At 39.6% G+C, this 13,335-nt stretch overlaps 1 protein-coding gene across 1 annotated transcript in view; it reads left to right on the forward strand.

Annotated features, from left to right (window-relative positions):
• LOC129710450 (clathrin heavy chain 1-like) overlaps positions 1-13,335 on the forward strand; it is a 76,435-nt gene that overhangs the window by 18,122 nt on the left and 44,978 nt on the right. The window contains exons 2-3 of the mRNA XM_055657405.1: positions 7,014-7,221; positions 12,548-12,816. Of these exons, the coding sequence (XP_055513380.1) occupies positions 7,014-7,221; positions 12,548-12,816 (477 nt within the window). The remainder of the gene's footprint in view (positions 1-7,013; positions 7,222-12,547; positions 12,817-13,335) is intronic.

Here is a 13,335-nt window from a genome sequence, read left to right on the forward strand (position 1 = left end):
AGAGGGTGTGGGGGTGAGAGAACCTCATTCTGACATGACAGAGTAGCATGTGCAATTGATTGCCATCTTTTGTTATAACCTGTGCATGAAACAAAAATGGTTTAAAATTCTCTTTAGTGGTATTAACACTCGACTGGGGTATTTGGTTTGGGTAAGTTGGGGGGGGGGGGTTATATTGCAGATGGTTTGTGCTGAGAAAAGGCTATTGGGATTTCAGCTGTGCAGTTTGAGCAAGAGCAGTAATCCAATGGTGTGGTCCAATATTCTGAATTCATTCATTAATGGGTTTGAGGGTTTTCATTATGGGTTTCAGTTAGAAGATGATAATTCTGCTACAATTTCAAAATATGTCTTTGCAGCATTAATATCATCGTTTTTGTACTAGTACCTTGCCCAAAATGATTGACTGTTAACTGTGCTCCTGAGATCGGCTAACAATCCACACTTACTGAATGTAGCATTAAAGTCCTAATTTTCAATTTATTTTTAAATGTGCAATTATTACTGGCATTGACAATTTTTACACATTTACAACTAACCAATCGTGATGAAATATTCATTTGATTACTTGGCTGGCAGGAATCTGTTATTGCCAAGTTTTTTTCCAGTGCAGATTGCTTTGAACCGATGCCACTTTTTTGCCTGCGTCAGCTGGTATAAATTGCACAATGGTCAGGACCTTGCTGGTGATTTAAGTGTATCAACATCCCTTGCAAAATTGCCATCTATATTTCTGCAGATTTTTAGTTCCTCATATGCAAGAATCTTCAAGTATGTTTAGTTTCTGATTGCCCTTTATATTGAAGGTTGTTCATATCTTCCATTTTGCACTTTGGATCTTGATGTAATTATTCTTGGGTCTTGTTATTGTTGCCTCCTAATTTACATTGCCTTTTATAGTTGTTGGGTACTTTTGGAATGTATGATTTAAGATTATTAGCATGTATATTCTGATATATCTGAATCTGTCTGAAGGGTCCTGACCCGAAATGTCACCAATCCACGGCCTCCAGAGATGCTGCCTGACCCACTGGGTTACTCCAGTCTTTGTCTTTACCTGAAGACCAGATTGCCTTTGGTTTGGCTGCAAGTTTGGATTCATTTTTGGCTCCATTCCATATTTTCTGTACTTGCTTGTCATAAATGTATCTGCTGTAACATTCACAGTTATAATAGAAACCACTGGCACATCTTGATCGTCAGTGTTAGTTGCACAAATTTGTATCAGAGACCCAGGAAACAAAGCTTCCCTGGTGTCATCAATCTATAATTTTTGAAAAAATAAATCACATTGTCGCTGTTATTATGTGTCAAATATGAAATGTTTCAAATTCCGATTCAATATTGGTTTCACCATTATTATGACTTCAACATCCCCTAGCAAGATTGACTTGGCTATTCACTGGTACTGTTTGTATTAAAACCTTTCCTAAATACTGTCCAGTATCTCCGTTACTTGATCTAGCCCAAACTGTATCAAATTACTTGGTCATAACCACTTGATAGAAATGTTAGTCCTGTGACCAAGGCTTGTGTTTAAGTAAACACTAGCCTTGTTGATAGAGCTATAAATCTGCACCTTTTTATCTTGCATTTGTATTTTGGTATTACAAATTTTGGAATTTTGGTCAAAGCTTTTCGGATTTAAAATTGCAGCCATGTCTGCAATATCAATTCTCCAATGTACATATATTTAACACAAGTGATTCCATAAAACTAATTGCTTGCTTACAGAATTTGACTATTTAAGCAGATTGTCCTTGGGACATTATGAAATATTATAATGTTGTGCAATTTGTGGGGAGATGTGTGAAAATCTGCAAGGCACAAACAACACTGATGGAAATGAATGCAAATACCAGCTATGTCTTAAAACATTATCATGCTTTTTCACTAATCATAGAAACATAGAAAACAGGTGCAGGAGGAGGCCATTCGGCCCTTCGAGCCAACACCGTCATTCATTGTGATCATGGCTGATGGTCCCCTATCAATAACCCATGCCCACATTGCCCACATTTTAATGGGGACTAATGATTTAATCAAATGAAAAGCACATTTAATATATGCAGTGTTTAAGAAGGAACTACAGATGCTGGAAAATCGAAGGTATACAAAGATGCTAGAGAAACTCAGCGGGTGAGGCAGCATCTATGGAGCGAATAAAATAGGAAATGTTGCATATTTCCTTCGCTCCATAGATGCTGCCTCACCCGCTGAGTTTCTCTAGCATTTTTGTCTATGTTTAATATATGCAGAGTGTATTCACCAGTGGCTGAATAATCATGACTGCATGACTGATCTGCAGTGCGATGGTGTTTTATGGCGAGCGTTGGAAATAATTGTTTGCATGTTGTACTTATTCAAAGTTTGCTATTTCTAAGCAAAGAACTGTGGTAGAAAACACTACTTGTAAAAGCTGCTGCAATGCTTCCACCGATTAATGACTTCTAACTATAAATTTGTATTTCTGTTTGTTGGGAATTTTTAAAATCTCATTCAAGCAGTTCCCACAGGATAGTTTCTGTCAGTTGCTTTTGGCTGTGTTACCTTGAACCAGTGACCTCGGGGTTGAAATGAGAAATTTCTTCTGCTGGAAGGGAAGTGAATCTTTTTGGCCTTGACTGAAAAGAACTGGAGGTTCGATCACGAGAATACAGCTCACCTCTACTTAACTGCGGTTCAAGTAATAGAAATTCATGCTTGTGGAATTTGTAAATCATCACTAGCACATTTGGTACTATGTGCCGATGTGGCTTCACATTGCCAGTGACAGATCATGATTTGCAACTTTCTAGGAATGCAAAATCATGGTTAATATTGAGCTGCAAGTGAATTTGAGTATGTGGTGTAAGTGCAGTATAGTGGCAAGGCAAGAGGTCACAAATGCACTTGAGTGGGAGAGCAGGTGTGTGGGGCCAAGTAGATATTTTGCATTTGTACATTTCTTTGGAAGTTTGTAGGTAACGATAGAAAAGAGAACCCAGTTTGAGCTGTGCAGGAAGGCTGGTGGTTTTTGGTTTCACTGGTTGAAAGGTGAAGTTGCTAGATCTCAATTTAAACTAGGTCATTGATCAATTATTTACTGAGATGTTGGTTTAACTTTCTGCTGGTATCCTAATTGTTGTGAGGGGCAGAACTGAAACCATTAGCCATAGCTATCATTTTGGATGGTTTTGAATTTGAGACTAGTTTGGCCTTGTGAATATTCAATTTGAGTTGCAGCCATCCAATAGTCGCTTGACTTTTTTTCACTTTTAATTTAATTTTAATTTCAACTTTTTCGTGTACCTTGTGTGTTCTAACTATTGGCAGATCAGTTTCCCTCGGGGACAGAATAAAGTTTTATTATATCGTATTCTATATGAATGCAAAGGCCTTCAATCAACCTCTGAAAGCAAACTCAATGCTTGCATTTATTTCAAAAGGGCTGGTATACAGAAACAGGGATGTAATGTTGAGGCTCTATAAGGCGCTGGTAAGGCCGCATTTGGAATATTGTGAGAAATTTTGGGCACCATATCTGAGGAAGGATGTGCTGGCTCTGGAGAGGGTCCAAAGAAGGTTTACAAGTATGATCCCTGGAATGCGTAGGTTAACCTTTGATGAGCGTTTGTCGGCACTGGGTCTGTACTCACTGGAGTTTAGAAGAATGAGGGGGGACCTCGTTGAAACATACAGAATAGTGAAAGGCTTGGATAGAGTGGATGTGGAGAGTATGTTTCCACTAGTGGAAGAGTCTAGGACTAGAGGTCATAGCCTCAGAATTAAAAGACGTTATAGGAAGATGAGGAGAGATTTATTTAGTCAGAGTGGAATTATTTGCCACAGAGAGCTCTGGAGGCCAAGTCAGTGGATATTTTTAATGGCCGAGTAGACTTGATGGGCCGAATGGCCTAATTCTACTTCTATTCCTTATGAATCCGATAAAAGTGTATTCATCCCTGGAGGGAAATTGGTCTGTTGACAGTCACAACACACAAGGTATACAAAAACTTGAAATTAAAAGTGAACACAAAAAGAAAAAAACAAGCGACTTGGCTGTATGCTGTGGCAGAGGATTCTATACTAGTGCCCCACGCAGGGTCCCACTTTGTTCTCCCACCGTCCCTCAGTGGTCCCCTCACGCCGGGTCCCCATTATTCTTCCCCTCAACCGCTCCCCCCCCCCCCCCCCCCCCCCCCCCCCCCCCCCCAAGCTCATCGACTGCAAGGCCTACGTTGTTGCCGCCGAGTCTCCCACTGCCGCCACCGCCTTACCTGTTCTAATATTTTCTGGGTTTTGTTTTGAATTTACAATTGATGACTATTAATCGTAATTTTGCTGGTCACAGCCTTATCAAAACTAATTACAGGCTTGTAGGTTGGATTTTTACTTTTTTTTAAATTGTCACTAACTGTCTCCAATTAAACTAGAATTCTGTTTGAAAATCCAAAGAATTTCAGTGAATCTTGAAGCATCTGCTACTCCACCTCTCTAATCTATAGGTTTGTAGTTTCCCATTGTAGTTTAGCAGTGCTGCACAGCTGCAGATTATGATCAATGCATCAGGTCCATTTTATCACATAGCAGCAGTTTGAGTTCGAGTGCAGATTAAAATTGACATGTTTAACTTGTAGCTTAATTTTAGTAGTTGTAGTTTTGACAGCTTTTTACTCTATTATCCACTTTCCCCTGCATTTATAATATTTGATCCTAGTTCCCTCTGCTCAGTCTGATTTATTCTTTTAAATAAGCAATTAATTTCCCTTTCTCGTAGTGATTGCACAGGCAAATTCTCCTTGTAAAGTACATTTTGTCACTACATTAATTTATTTTCTAGCCCAGCTCAAACATGAAACCTGGTGTAACTCGGCAGGTCAGGCAGTATCTATGGAAGACATGGATGTTTTTGGGTAGGACTTTTCAGACTGACTAGTAGGAGGAGGAGAAAGCTGGAGGGCAGTACGAATCGGAGGGGGAGCAGTGAGAGTCTAGCAGAGCTCAAATTGGAGAGAGGAGGAGAACTTAAGTTGGCAGACTTTTAGGAGATTTTGCAGTGGAGCAGTAAATTGGAGATAAACTGCAGATTCTGGAAATTCCTCAAGGGTGCTTACTTCCAGATAGATGGTATGTGAAAGCCAAAATATTTCTTCCCACTGCACTTTCCTTACTAACGGGTTTATTAGTGTATACCTCTCTAAATATGGCAAAAGCCAGTTAAATTATTTAATCCTGCTTCAGCCGGCATTTACAGTGCCCTCCATAATGTTTGGGACGAAGACCCATCATTTATTTATTTGCCTCTAGTCCACAATTTGAGATTTGTAATAGAAAAAAAAATCACGTGGTTAAAGTGCACATTGTCAGTTTTTAATAAGGGGTATCTTTATAAATGTTGGTTTTACCATGTAGAAATTACAGCAGTGTGCATACATAGTTTCCCCCCCCCCCCCCCCCCCCCCCCCATTTCAGGGCACCATAATGCTTGGGACACAACAATGTCATGTAAATGAAAGTCATGTTTAGTATTTTGCTGCATATCCTTTGCATGCAATGACTGCTTGAAGTCTGCGATTCATGGACATCACCAGTTACTGGGCGTCTTCTCTGATGATGCTCTGCCAGGCAAGTATTGCAGCCATCTTTAGCTTATGCTTGTTTTGGGGGCTAGTCCCCTTCAGTTTTCTCTTCAGCATATAAAAGGCATGCTCAGTTGGGTTCAGATCAGGTGATTGACTTGGCCACTCAAGAATTGACCAATTTTTAGCTTTGAAAAACTCCTTTGTTGCTTTAGTAGTATGTTTGGGATCATTGTCTTGCTGTAGAATAAACCGCCGGCCAATGAGTTTTGAGGCATTTGTTTGAACTTGAGCAGATAGGATGTGCCTATACACTTCAGAATTCATTATGCCACTACCATCAGCATTTGTATCATCAATGAAGATAAGCGAGCCAGTACCTTCAGCAGCCATACATGCCCAGGCCATAACACCCCCTCCACTGTGTTTCACAGATGAGGTGGTATGCTTTGGATCTTGGGCAGTTCCTTCTCTCTTCCATACTTTGATCTTGCCATCACTCTGATAGAAGTTAATCTTCACCTCATCTGTCCACAAGACCTTTTTCCAGAACTGTAGTTGCTCTTTTAAGTACATCTTGGCAAACTGTAACCTGGCCATCCTATTTTTGCGACTGACCAGTGGTTTACATCGTGCAGTGTAGCTTCTGTATTTCTGTTCATGAAGTCTTCTGCGGACAGTGGTCATTGACAAATCCACACGTGACTCCTCAAGAGTGTTTCTGATCTGTCGGACAGGTGTTTGTGGATTTTTCTTTATTATAGAGAGAATTCTTCTGTCATCAGCTGTGGAGGTCTTCCTTGGCCTGCCAGTCCCTTTGTGATTAGTAAGCTCACCAGTGCTCTCTTAATGATGTTCCAAACAGTTGATTTTGGTAAGCCTAAGATTTGGCTGCTGTCTACAACAGTTTTAATCTTGTTTCTCAGCCTTATGATGGCTTCTTTGACTTTCAATGGCACAACGTTGGTCCTCATGTTGATAAACAGCAATAAAAGTTTCCAAATGTGATGGAAAGACAGGAGGAAAGATTAGGTGCTGAGAGCTCTCTTATACCTGCATTAAGGAGGCAATTAAACACACCTGAGCAATCACATATGTCCCAAATATTATCGTGTCCTGAAATGGTGGGACTATGTATAAGCGCAGCTGTAATTTCTACATGGTGAAACCAGAATGCATTAAAAAAAACTTTAATAAAAATCTAGCAATATGCACTTTAACCACAAGTGATTGTCTTCTATTACAAATCTCAAATTGTGGAGAACAGAGCCAAATAAATAAATGATGGGGTTTTCTCCCAAACATTATGGAGGGCACTGTTTATGTCCCTGATACTTCAAGCAGAACTTGACTAGCCATTTAGTGAATCAATGTTAAATACCACTGTGAATATTTTCACTCTCCTTGTTCATAAATGTATTTAATGTTGACCGGTTGAAACTTTTTTTTCAGCTCCAAAATCTGGGCATTAATCCTGCTAATATTGGGTTCAGCACCCTTACAATGGAATCGGACAAGTTCATCTGTATTCGGGAAAAAGTTGGTGAGCAAGCCCAAGTGGTTATCATTGACATGAATGAGCCCACCAATCCCATTCGCCGTCCAATCTCAGCCGATAGTGCCATTATGAACCCGGCCAGCAAGGTTATTGCATTAAAAGGTAAGATTATTTTTATTTTATTTTGGTCAACAGTTCCCAACTATTTTTGGTTTTCCCCCAATGACTGATCTTTATTGATTGTGAGGCCAAATTGTTGTAGGCTTAAATATTTTGTGTAAAATTGGAGTTAAGACTTGCACCATCAATCATAATCGCATTATCAACTGTCTGTTAAACTTGTGATCTAGTCCACTAATAACTATAGAACAGCGACACCTATTTAAATCGTATAAAATAGGTGCAGGAGTAGGCCATTTGGCCCTTCGAACCAGCACCGCCATTCCATAAAATCACATCCAAAATCAGTACCACATTCCTGCTTTTCCTCCATATCCCTTGATTCCATTAGCTAAATCTAACTCTCTTGAAAACATCCAGTGAATTGGCCTCCACTGCCTTCTGTGGCAGAGAATTCCACAGATTCACGACTGGGTGAAAATGTTTTTCTTCATCTCAGTCCTAAATGGCCTACCCCTTATTCTGAAACTGTGACCCCGTGGTTCTGGACTCTTCCAACATGGGGGACATTTTTTTTCTGCATCTAGCCTATGCAATCCCTTAAGAATTATGTTTCCATTAGACCCTTCCTCATCCGTCTTAATTCCAGTGACCATAAGCCCAGTCGATCCATTCTTTCATTATATGTCAGTCCAGCCATCATGGGAACTAACCTGGTGAAGCTAAACAGCACTCCCTCAATAGCAAGAATGTCCTTCCTCAAATTAGGAGACCAAAATTGCACACAATATTCCCGGTGTGGTCTCACCAGGCCCCGTACAACTGCAGTAGGACCTCTTTGCTCCAAAACTCAAATCCTCACGCAATGAAGGCCAACATGCCATTAGCTTTCTTCACTGCCTGCTGCACCTGCATGCTTACATTAAGTGACCGATGTACAAGGACACTCGGGTCTCGTTGAACCTTCCATTTGCCTAATCTGACACCATTTAGATAATCTGACTTCCTGTTCTTGCCACCAAAGTGGATAACCTCACTGATTCCACATTATACTGCATCTGCCCATCCACCCAGCCTATCTACGTCAACATGCAGTCTCATAGCATCCTCCTCGCAGCTCACACTGCCACCCAGCTTTGTCATCCGCAAACTTGGAGATGTTACATTTAATTCGCTCGTCTAAATCATTAATATATATTGTAAATAACTGGGGACCCACCACCGAGCCTTGCGGCACCCCACTATTCACTGCCTGCCATTCTGAAAAGGACCCGTTAATTCCTACTCTGTTTCCTGCCTGCCAACAGTTCTCTATCCATGTCAATGCCCTACCGCCAATACCATGTGCTCTAATTTTGCTCACTTATCTCTTGTGTGGGACCGTCAAAGGCTTTTTAAAAGTCCAGATACACCACATCCACTGGCTCTCCCTTATCCATTCTACTTGTTACATCCTCAAAAAATTCCCAAAGGTTAGTCGAGCATGATTTCCCCGTCAAAAGTCCATGCTGACTTTGACTGATCCTGTCAATGCTTTCCAAATGCACTGCTATTACATCTTTAATAATCGACTCGAGCATCTTCCCCACTACCAATGTAAGGCTAACTGGTCTGTAATTCCCCGTTTTCTCTCCCTCTTAAAGTAGGGTTACATTGGCTACCCTCCAGTCCACAGGAACTGATCCAGAGTCACGAGAACATTGGAAAATGATCACCAATGCATCCATGATTTCTAGGACCACCTCCTTGAGTACTCTGAGATGCAGACCATCAGGCCCTGGGGATTTATCTGCCTTCAGTCCCAACAGTTTACCTAACACCATTTTCTGACTAATGTGGATTCCCTTCAGTTCCTCCCACCAGATCCTTGGTCCCCTAGTATTTCTGGGAGATTGTTTGTGTCTTTAGTGAAGACAGAACCAAAGTACTTGTCTGCCATTTCCTTGTTTGCCATCATAAATTCACGTATATAAAGCTTTTACAGTGTGTTATATTCCACGTAATTCTAAATTTCTCCCAGTCCTCTGGTTTGCAAATTCCTCTGACCAATTTATATGCCCCCACCATTCGCAACAAGATCACATCTTCCCTGCTGCATTTAAGCATGTTGGTTTTTAAACAGCTTATGTGGCCATATCAGAATCTATTCCTGAAATGCTACTCAATCACAATTCTTTTATCTATCTATTTATTTATTTGTTTTTTGTTTTTTTTTGAAATGTTCATGTATTGGTGCTTGCAGTTAACCCTTTGTTGCAGGACTGGAATAAAATGTATCATTCCCAAATACCCTATCAATTCAGGCTAAAGGTTGGCCTTGAGGAAGTGATGCTACAAACAGAACAAAGTTGTATATTTTCAATGGTGTTGATTATGCAATTAAATCTCTTCAGTTTCAAATGTAATTCTTTCCTGGAATCCACTGTTTACGATGCAGCATCTTGGAGCTTTGACCCCTCAAATGACTTGTCCTTCAGTTTACTGAATGGTTCAGTGCTTTATTCTACAGTTGTTCAGATCGTGTCTTGATTGCCACTAATTTTGAAACCACTTTGATTTGAATTGAGCCAACCAGACTTTTAGCTGGAACCAAACTGAACAATTATTTGAATAATTTGGCCATGTAACCACTGTTGGTTTTCAGTTTTTTATGGTTTGTTTGATAAAAAATTGCATCTCAACAAGAGGCCACTTCTGCATGTATGTGATTGGCTGCTTCTCATATAGAGGTGTTTAAAACAACCTTCCCTGTAGGAATTGACATTTTAGGCTTACTTCCTCAAACTTTACCTAAAAACAGAACCTATAATTGAAAGCTTCTTTGACCTATTTGCATTTAAGCTTAATGGAACCTAGATCCTGCTGGATTTAACTTTGGTTGAAAGTGTCCCGACTTTATTGCAAACACTGAATAGTTTTCATCACTGTCAACATTAACTTCATTTTTAAAAAAAACTTAAATTGGACTGTCCAAGATTACAGCTGTAAGTTATCTACAAATTGCTGACAATTAAACTTGAAGCTTAGTTTTATGGCCACTGTGGCAACTTTGAAAATAAATCCTGAGAGCGAAAACTCAATGTCGGCTTGAGCTTGGAATGAGAGGAGAAGCAAAAATCTTAGATACTCCAGACAAGTTGAAGCGCAGTCTTTTGGAAATGATGCATCAATTGGTATACACACTTCAAGCTTTTCAAATGTGAGTGTATGGTGGGGAAATATTTCTGATTGCCTGTATGGTTAACTCAACTCAATTGTAGCTTGAACCACTTTTACATAAAATTCCCTGTTGCCATTAAACACTGAGTGCTGGTAAAATGTGTAACTCCAGTAGCATATCATACCTAGATGTAGTTGGTGTTGCAGCAGAATTGTTAATTCAGCCTGTTAATGCAGTGATACCATTATAGATAGAGACGGACAGACACTAGAGTGATGTGCAAGGCTACATGAACAGTGCTGCTTTTAAAATCTATGAAACTTGTCTATGCACGTCGTTTTCATTCAGTTTGATGTTAGATGTCTAAGACCTAACTGTACAGCATGTAGAATCCATAATACAAGAATATAGTGCAGCATTTTGTTGGATTAGACTTCATACCCAACCAGCACCTGAATCTGATTGTTTTGTGTGCCATTAAACGGATCTTTGTAAATATTCAACTTTCACACCAATGTTAAAATCCACAAAACATTTTTTCCAAGATGACATACATTTAACATGAGTATGGAAGTGGAATTACAGCAGGTTTTTGTTTCTTTGGTAGCTTCCTCTGCCATCTGGCTGCTGTCATTTCATTTTGATAGCACAGCCATTCTTTAAAGAGAAAATGTATTAATGCTTCTAATATCCTCCATTGTTTCATGTTGATATGATGTGCATATAACATCACATGTTAACCTAAAGAACACTTGAGCTTTTGTGATGCTTCATTTGCGAAGATTTTTACTGATTCAATTACTTGCATTCTTTTTACTGCTTTCTTTTGTATAAGCAGATGGTGAGTTATTTTAAATCTAAACTCCTGATACTGGTCCTGTTTATAAAATTTAACCATCTTCGCATTTCAGAATTAAGATTCTGCAATGCCATGCTAGTTATGGTAGCAGCAAAAGTTGGAAGCATTGAATTTGTGCCTCATTTTCAAAGTGACCAGTCTATCCTCCAGAATTTGTCACCTGATATGCCTTTCAGCATCTTTTGCATGGATTAACTCAACCTGGGCCATTTGCAGCTTGAGTTTCCACCTGTGCAGAGGGATAATATATATAGAGGTTGAGGCTTTGATCCAGAACTGAATCGAGAAACTAAACCTTTTGAAATAAATCATCAAAACCTTTTAAGATTTTGAACAAAACTTGTTTGCACTGGTTATAGTCTGCCAGAATTATAATAAGTTTAATATTTTTGAAGCCTGCCAACTTGCATTTTGTTAGGTCTGACTTATAAAAGCATAGGAACACAAATATGAGTTGCACTTTATGAACCGGACCAGAACAGAACTTTTTTGAGTCTAAATTTTGCATCTTGATTGGCATAGTGTTGTGTATCACTGAACATTTGGGATGGGAACAAAATAAATAAGTGTTTTTCTCAACTTGGTCATTATGTTTGCAGAAATTAGATTAATTTCCCTTTGGCCACAATTGAGTAAAGATGGTGCCTTGTGTCGTCAATGAGTCTTCAATTGTCGCAGTCTACTAGCAAAGACCAAAATGTCCCATTTTGGGATTTTGAATCATTTGGAAATACTTTGGCCTTAAATTTGTAATTCATTTTGAATTGTGGGTGGGTTTTTGGACAGGATAACTTGAAAATACTTCAAGATTCCAGGAATGTATGGTTTTTCAATCTATAACCGTGGTCCATATCCGTTTCTTGCAAGTAGAAAAACCTGTGTAGGCTCATGTTAAGTGCTAGCTGTAGATGTTCCCATCCTTGAGTGCTGTGGTTTGTTCTAGTAATGCATACAGATGAATGTCTGACTGGTTTGGGCCTGCCACCATTCACATGTAGTGCAATTTTGTAAAAATTACATCTTTTTACAATAACTATATATGTATATGTGTATATATATATACATGTATATGCTGCATTGCTCAAATGCCTTTATTGCACACTTCTTCTGTTTAAAATGCTTGTATCAAAAACAGTCTGTTCCTGAAGACTTCAATTAATCCTTCACCAATTTGAAACTAAAATTTGACTTCAGCTGAGATCATTTAGTTTGTGTGCCGCTGATCAAGAGGTAATCAATTGTGGCATTAAAAGATCAGAAGGGGATGTGTGGAGAGCAGAATAAAGATTGAGCAATTTGGCAGAATCTTGGTCTTGATTTTTGGATGAACTTTGTTCAAATTCCTATAGCTGGAAAAACGCTGCAAATATTTAACATTGAAATGAAAAGCAAGATGAAAGCTCACACTATGGTGGACGATGTCACTTTCTGGAAGTGGATCTCTCTGAACACGATTGCCCTGGTGACCGACACAGCTGTCTATCACTGGAGTATGGAGGGAGAGTCTCAGCCCATGAAGGTCTTTGATAGACATTCCAGTCTAGCAGGCTGCCAGATCATCAATTATCGTACTGATGCTAAGCAGAAATGGTTACTTCTTATTGGCATCTCTGCTCAGGTATGTATACTAGCCCTTTTAAATGGATACAAGGATGCTTAACATTTGCACATGGCATAATTCTAGTGTCCATTAGTTTGTTGAAAGTGCATTTGGTTTCCCTTTGTTTCTGGGGTAGTGGGGTAGTATGATACTGGGTATAAATTCACATTTAAACTTGTATTGTTACTTTGGAGGATGCAGCATGGACATGGGCTCTGCATCCCACTGAGTCCATTCCAGCCACCAATCGCTTGTTCACACTAGTTGCATGTTATCCCACTTTTGCAACTACTCACATTTGGGGGCAATTTTATAGTCCAATTTACCAACAAACCTGCAGGTCTTTGGGATGTAGGAGGATACCGCGGACCCCGTGGTGACCCAGGTGGTCACGGAGAACATGCAAGCTCCACAACAAAAGGCACCTGAGGTTGAGATCGAACCTAGGTCTCTGTTGCTGGTTCAGCAGCTCTATCAGCTGTGGCATTGTGCTGCCATTTAATGAATGATACTGATTGAAACAAATTTAAATCATAT

The sequence above is a fragment of the Leucoraja erinacea genome, chromosome 28 (assembly GCF_028641065.1).
Source record: "Leucoraja erinacea ecotype New England chromosome 28, Leri_hhj_1, whole genome shotgun sequence".
In the NCBI taxonomy this organism is placed as follows: domain Eukaryota; kingdom Metazoa; phylum Chordata; class Chondrichthyes; order Rajiformes; family Rajidae; genus Leucoraja; species Leucoraja erinaceus.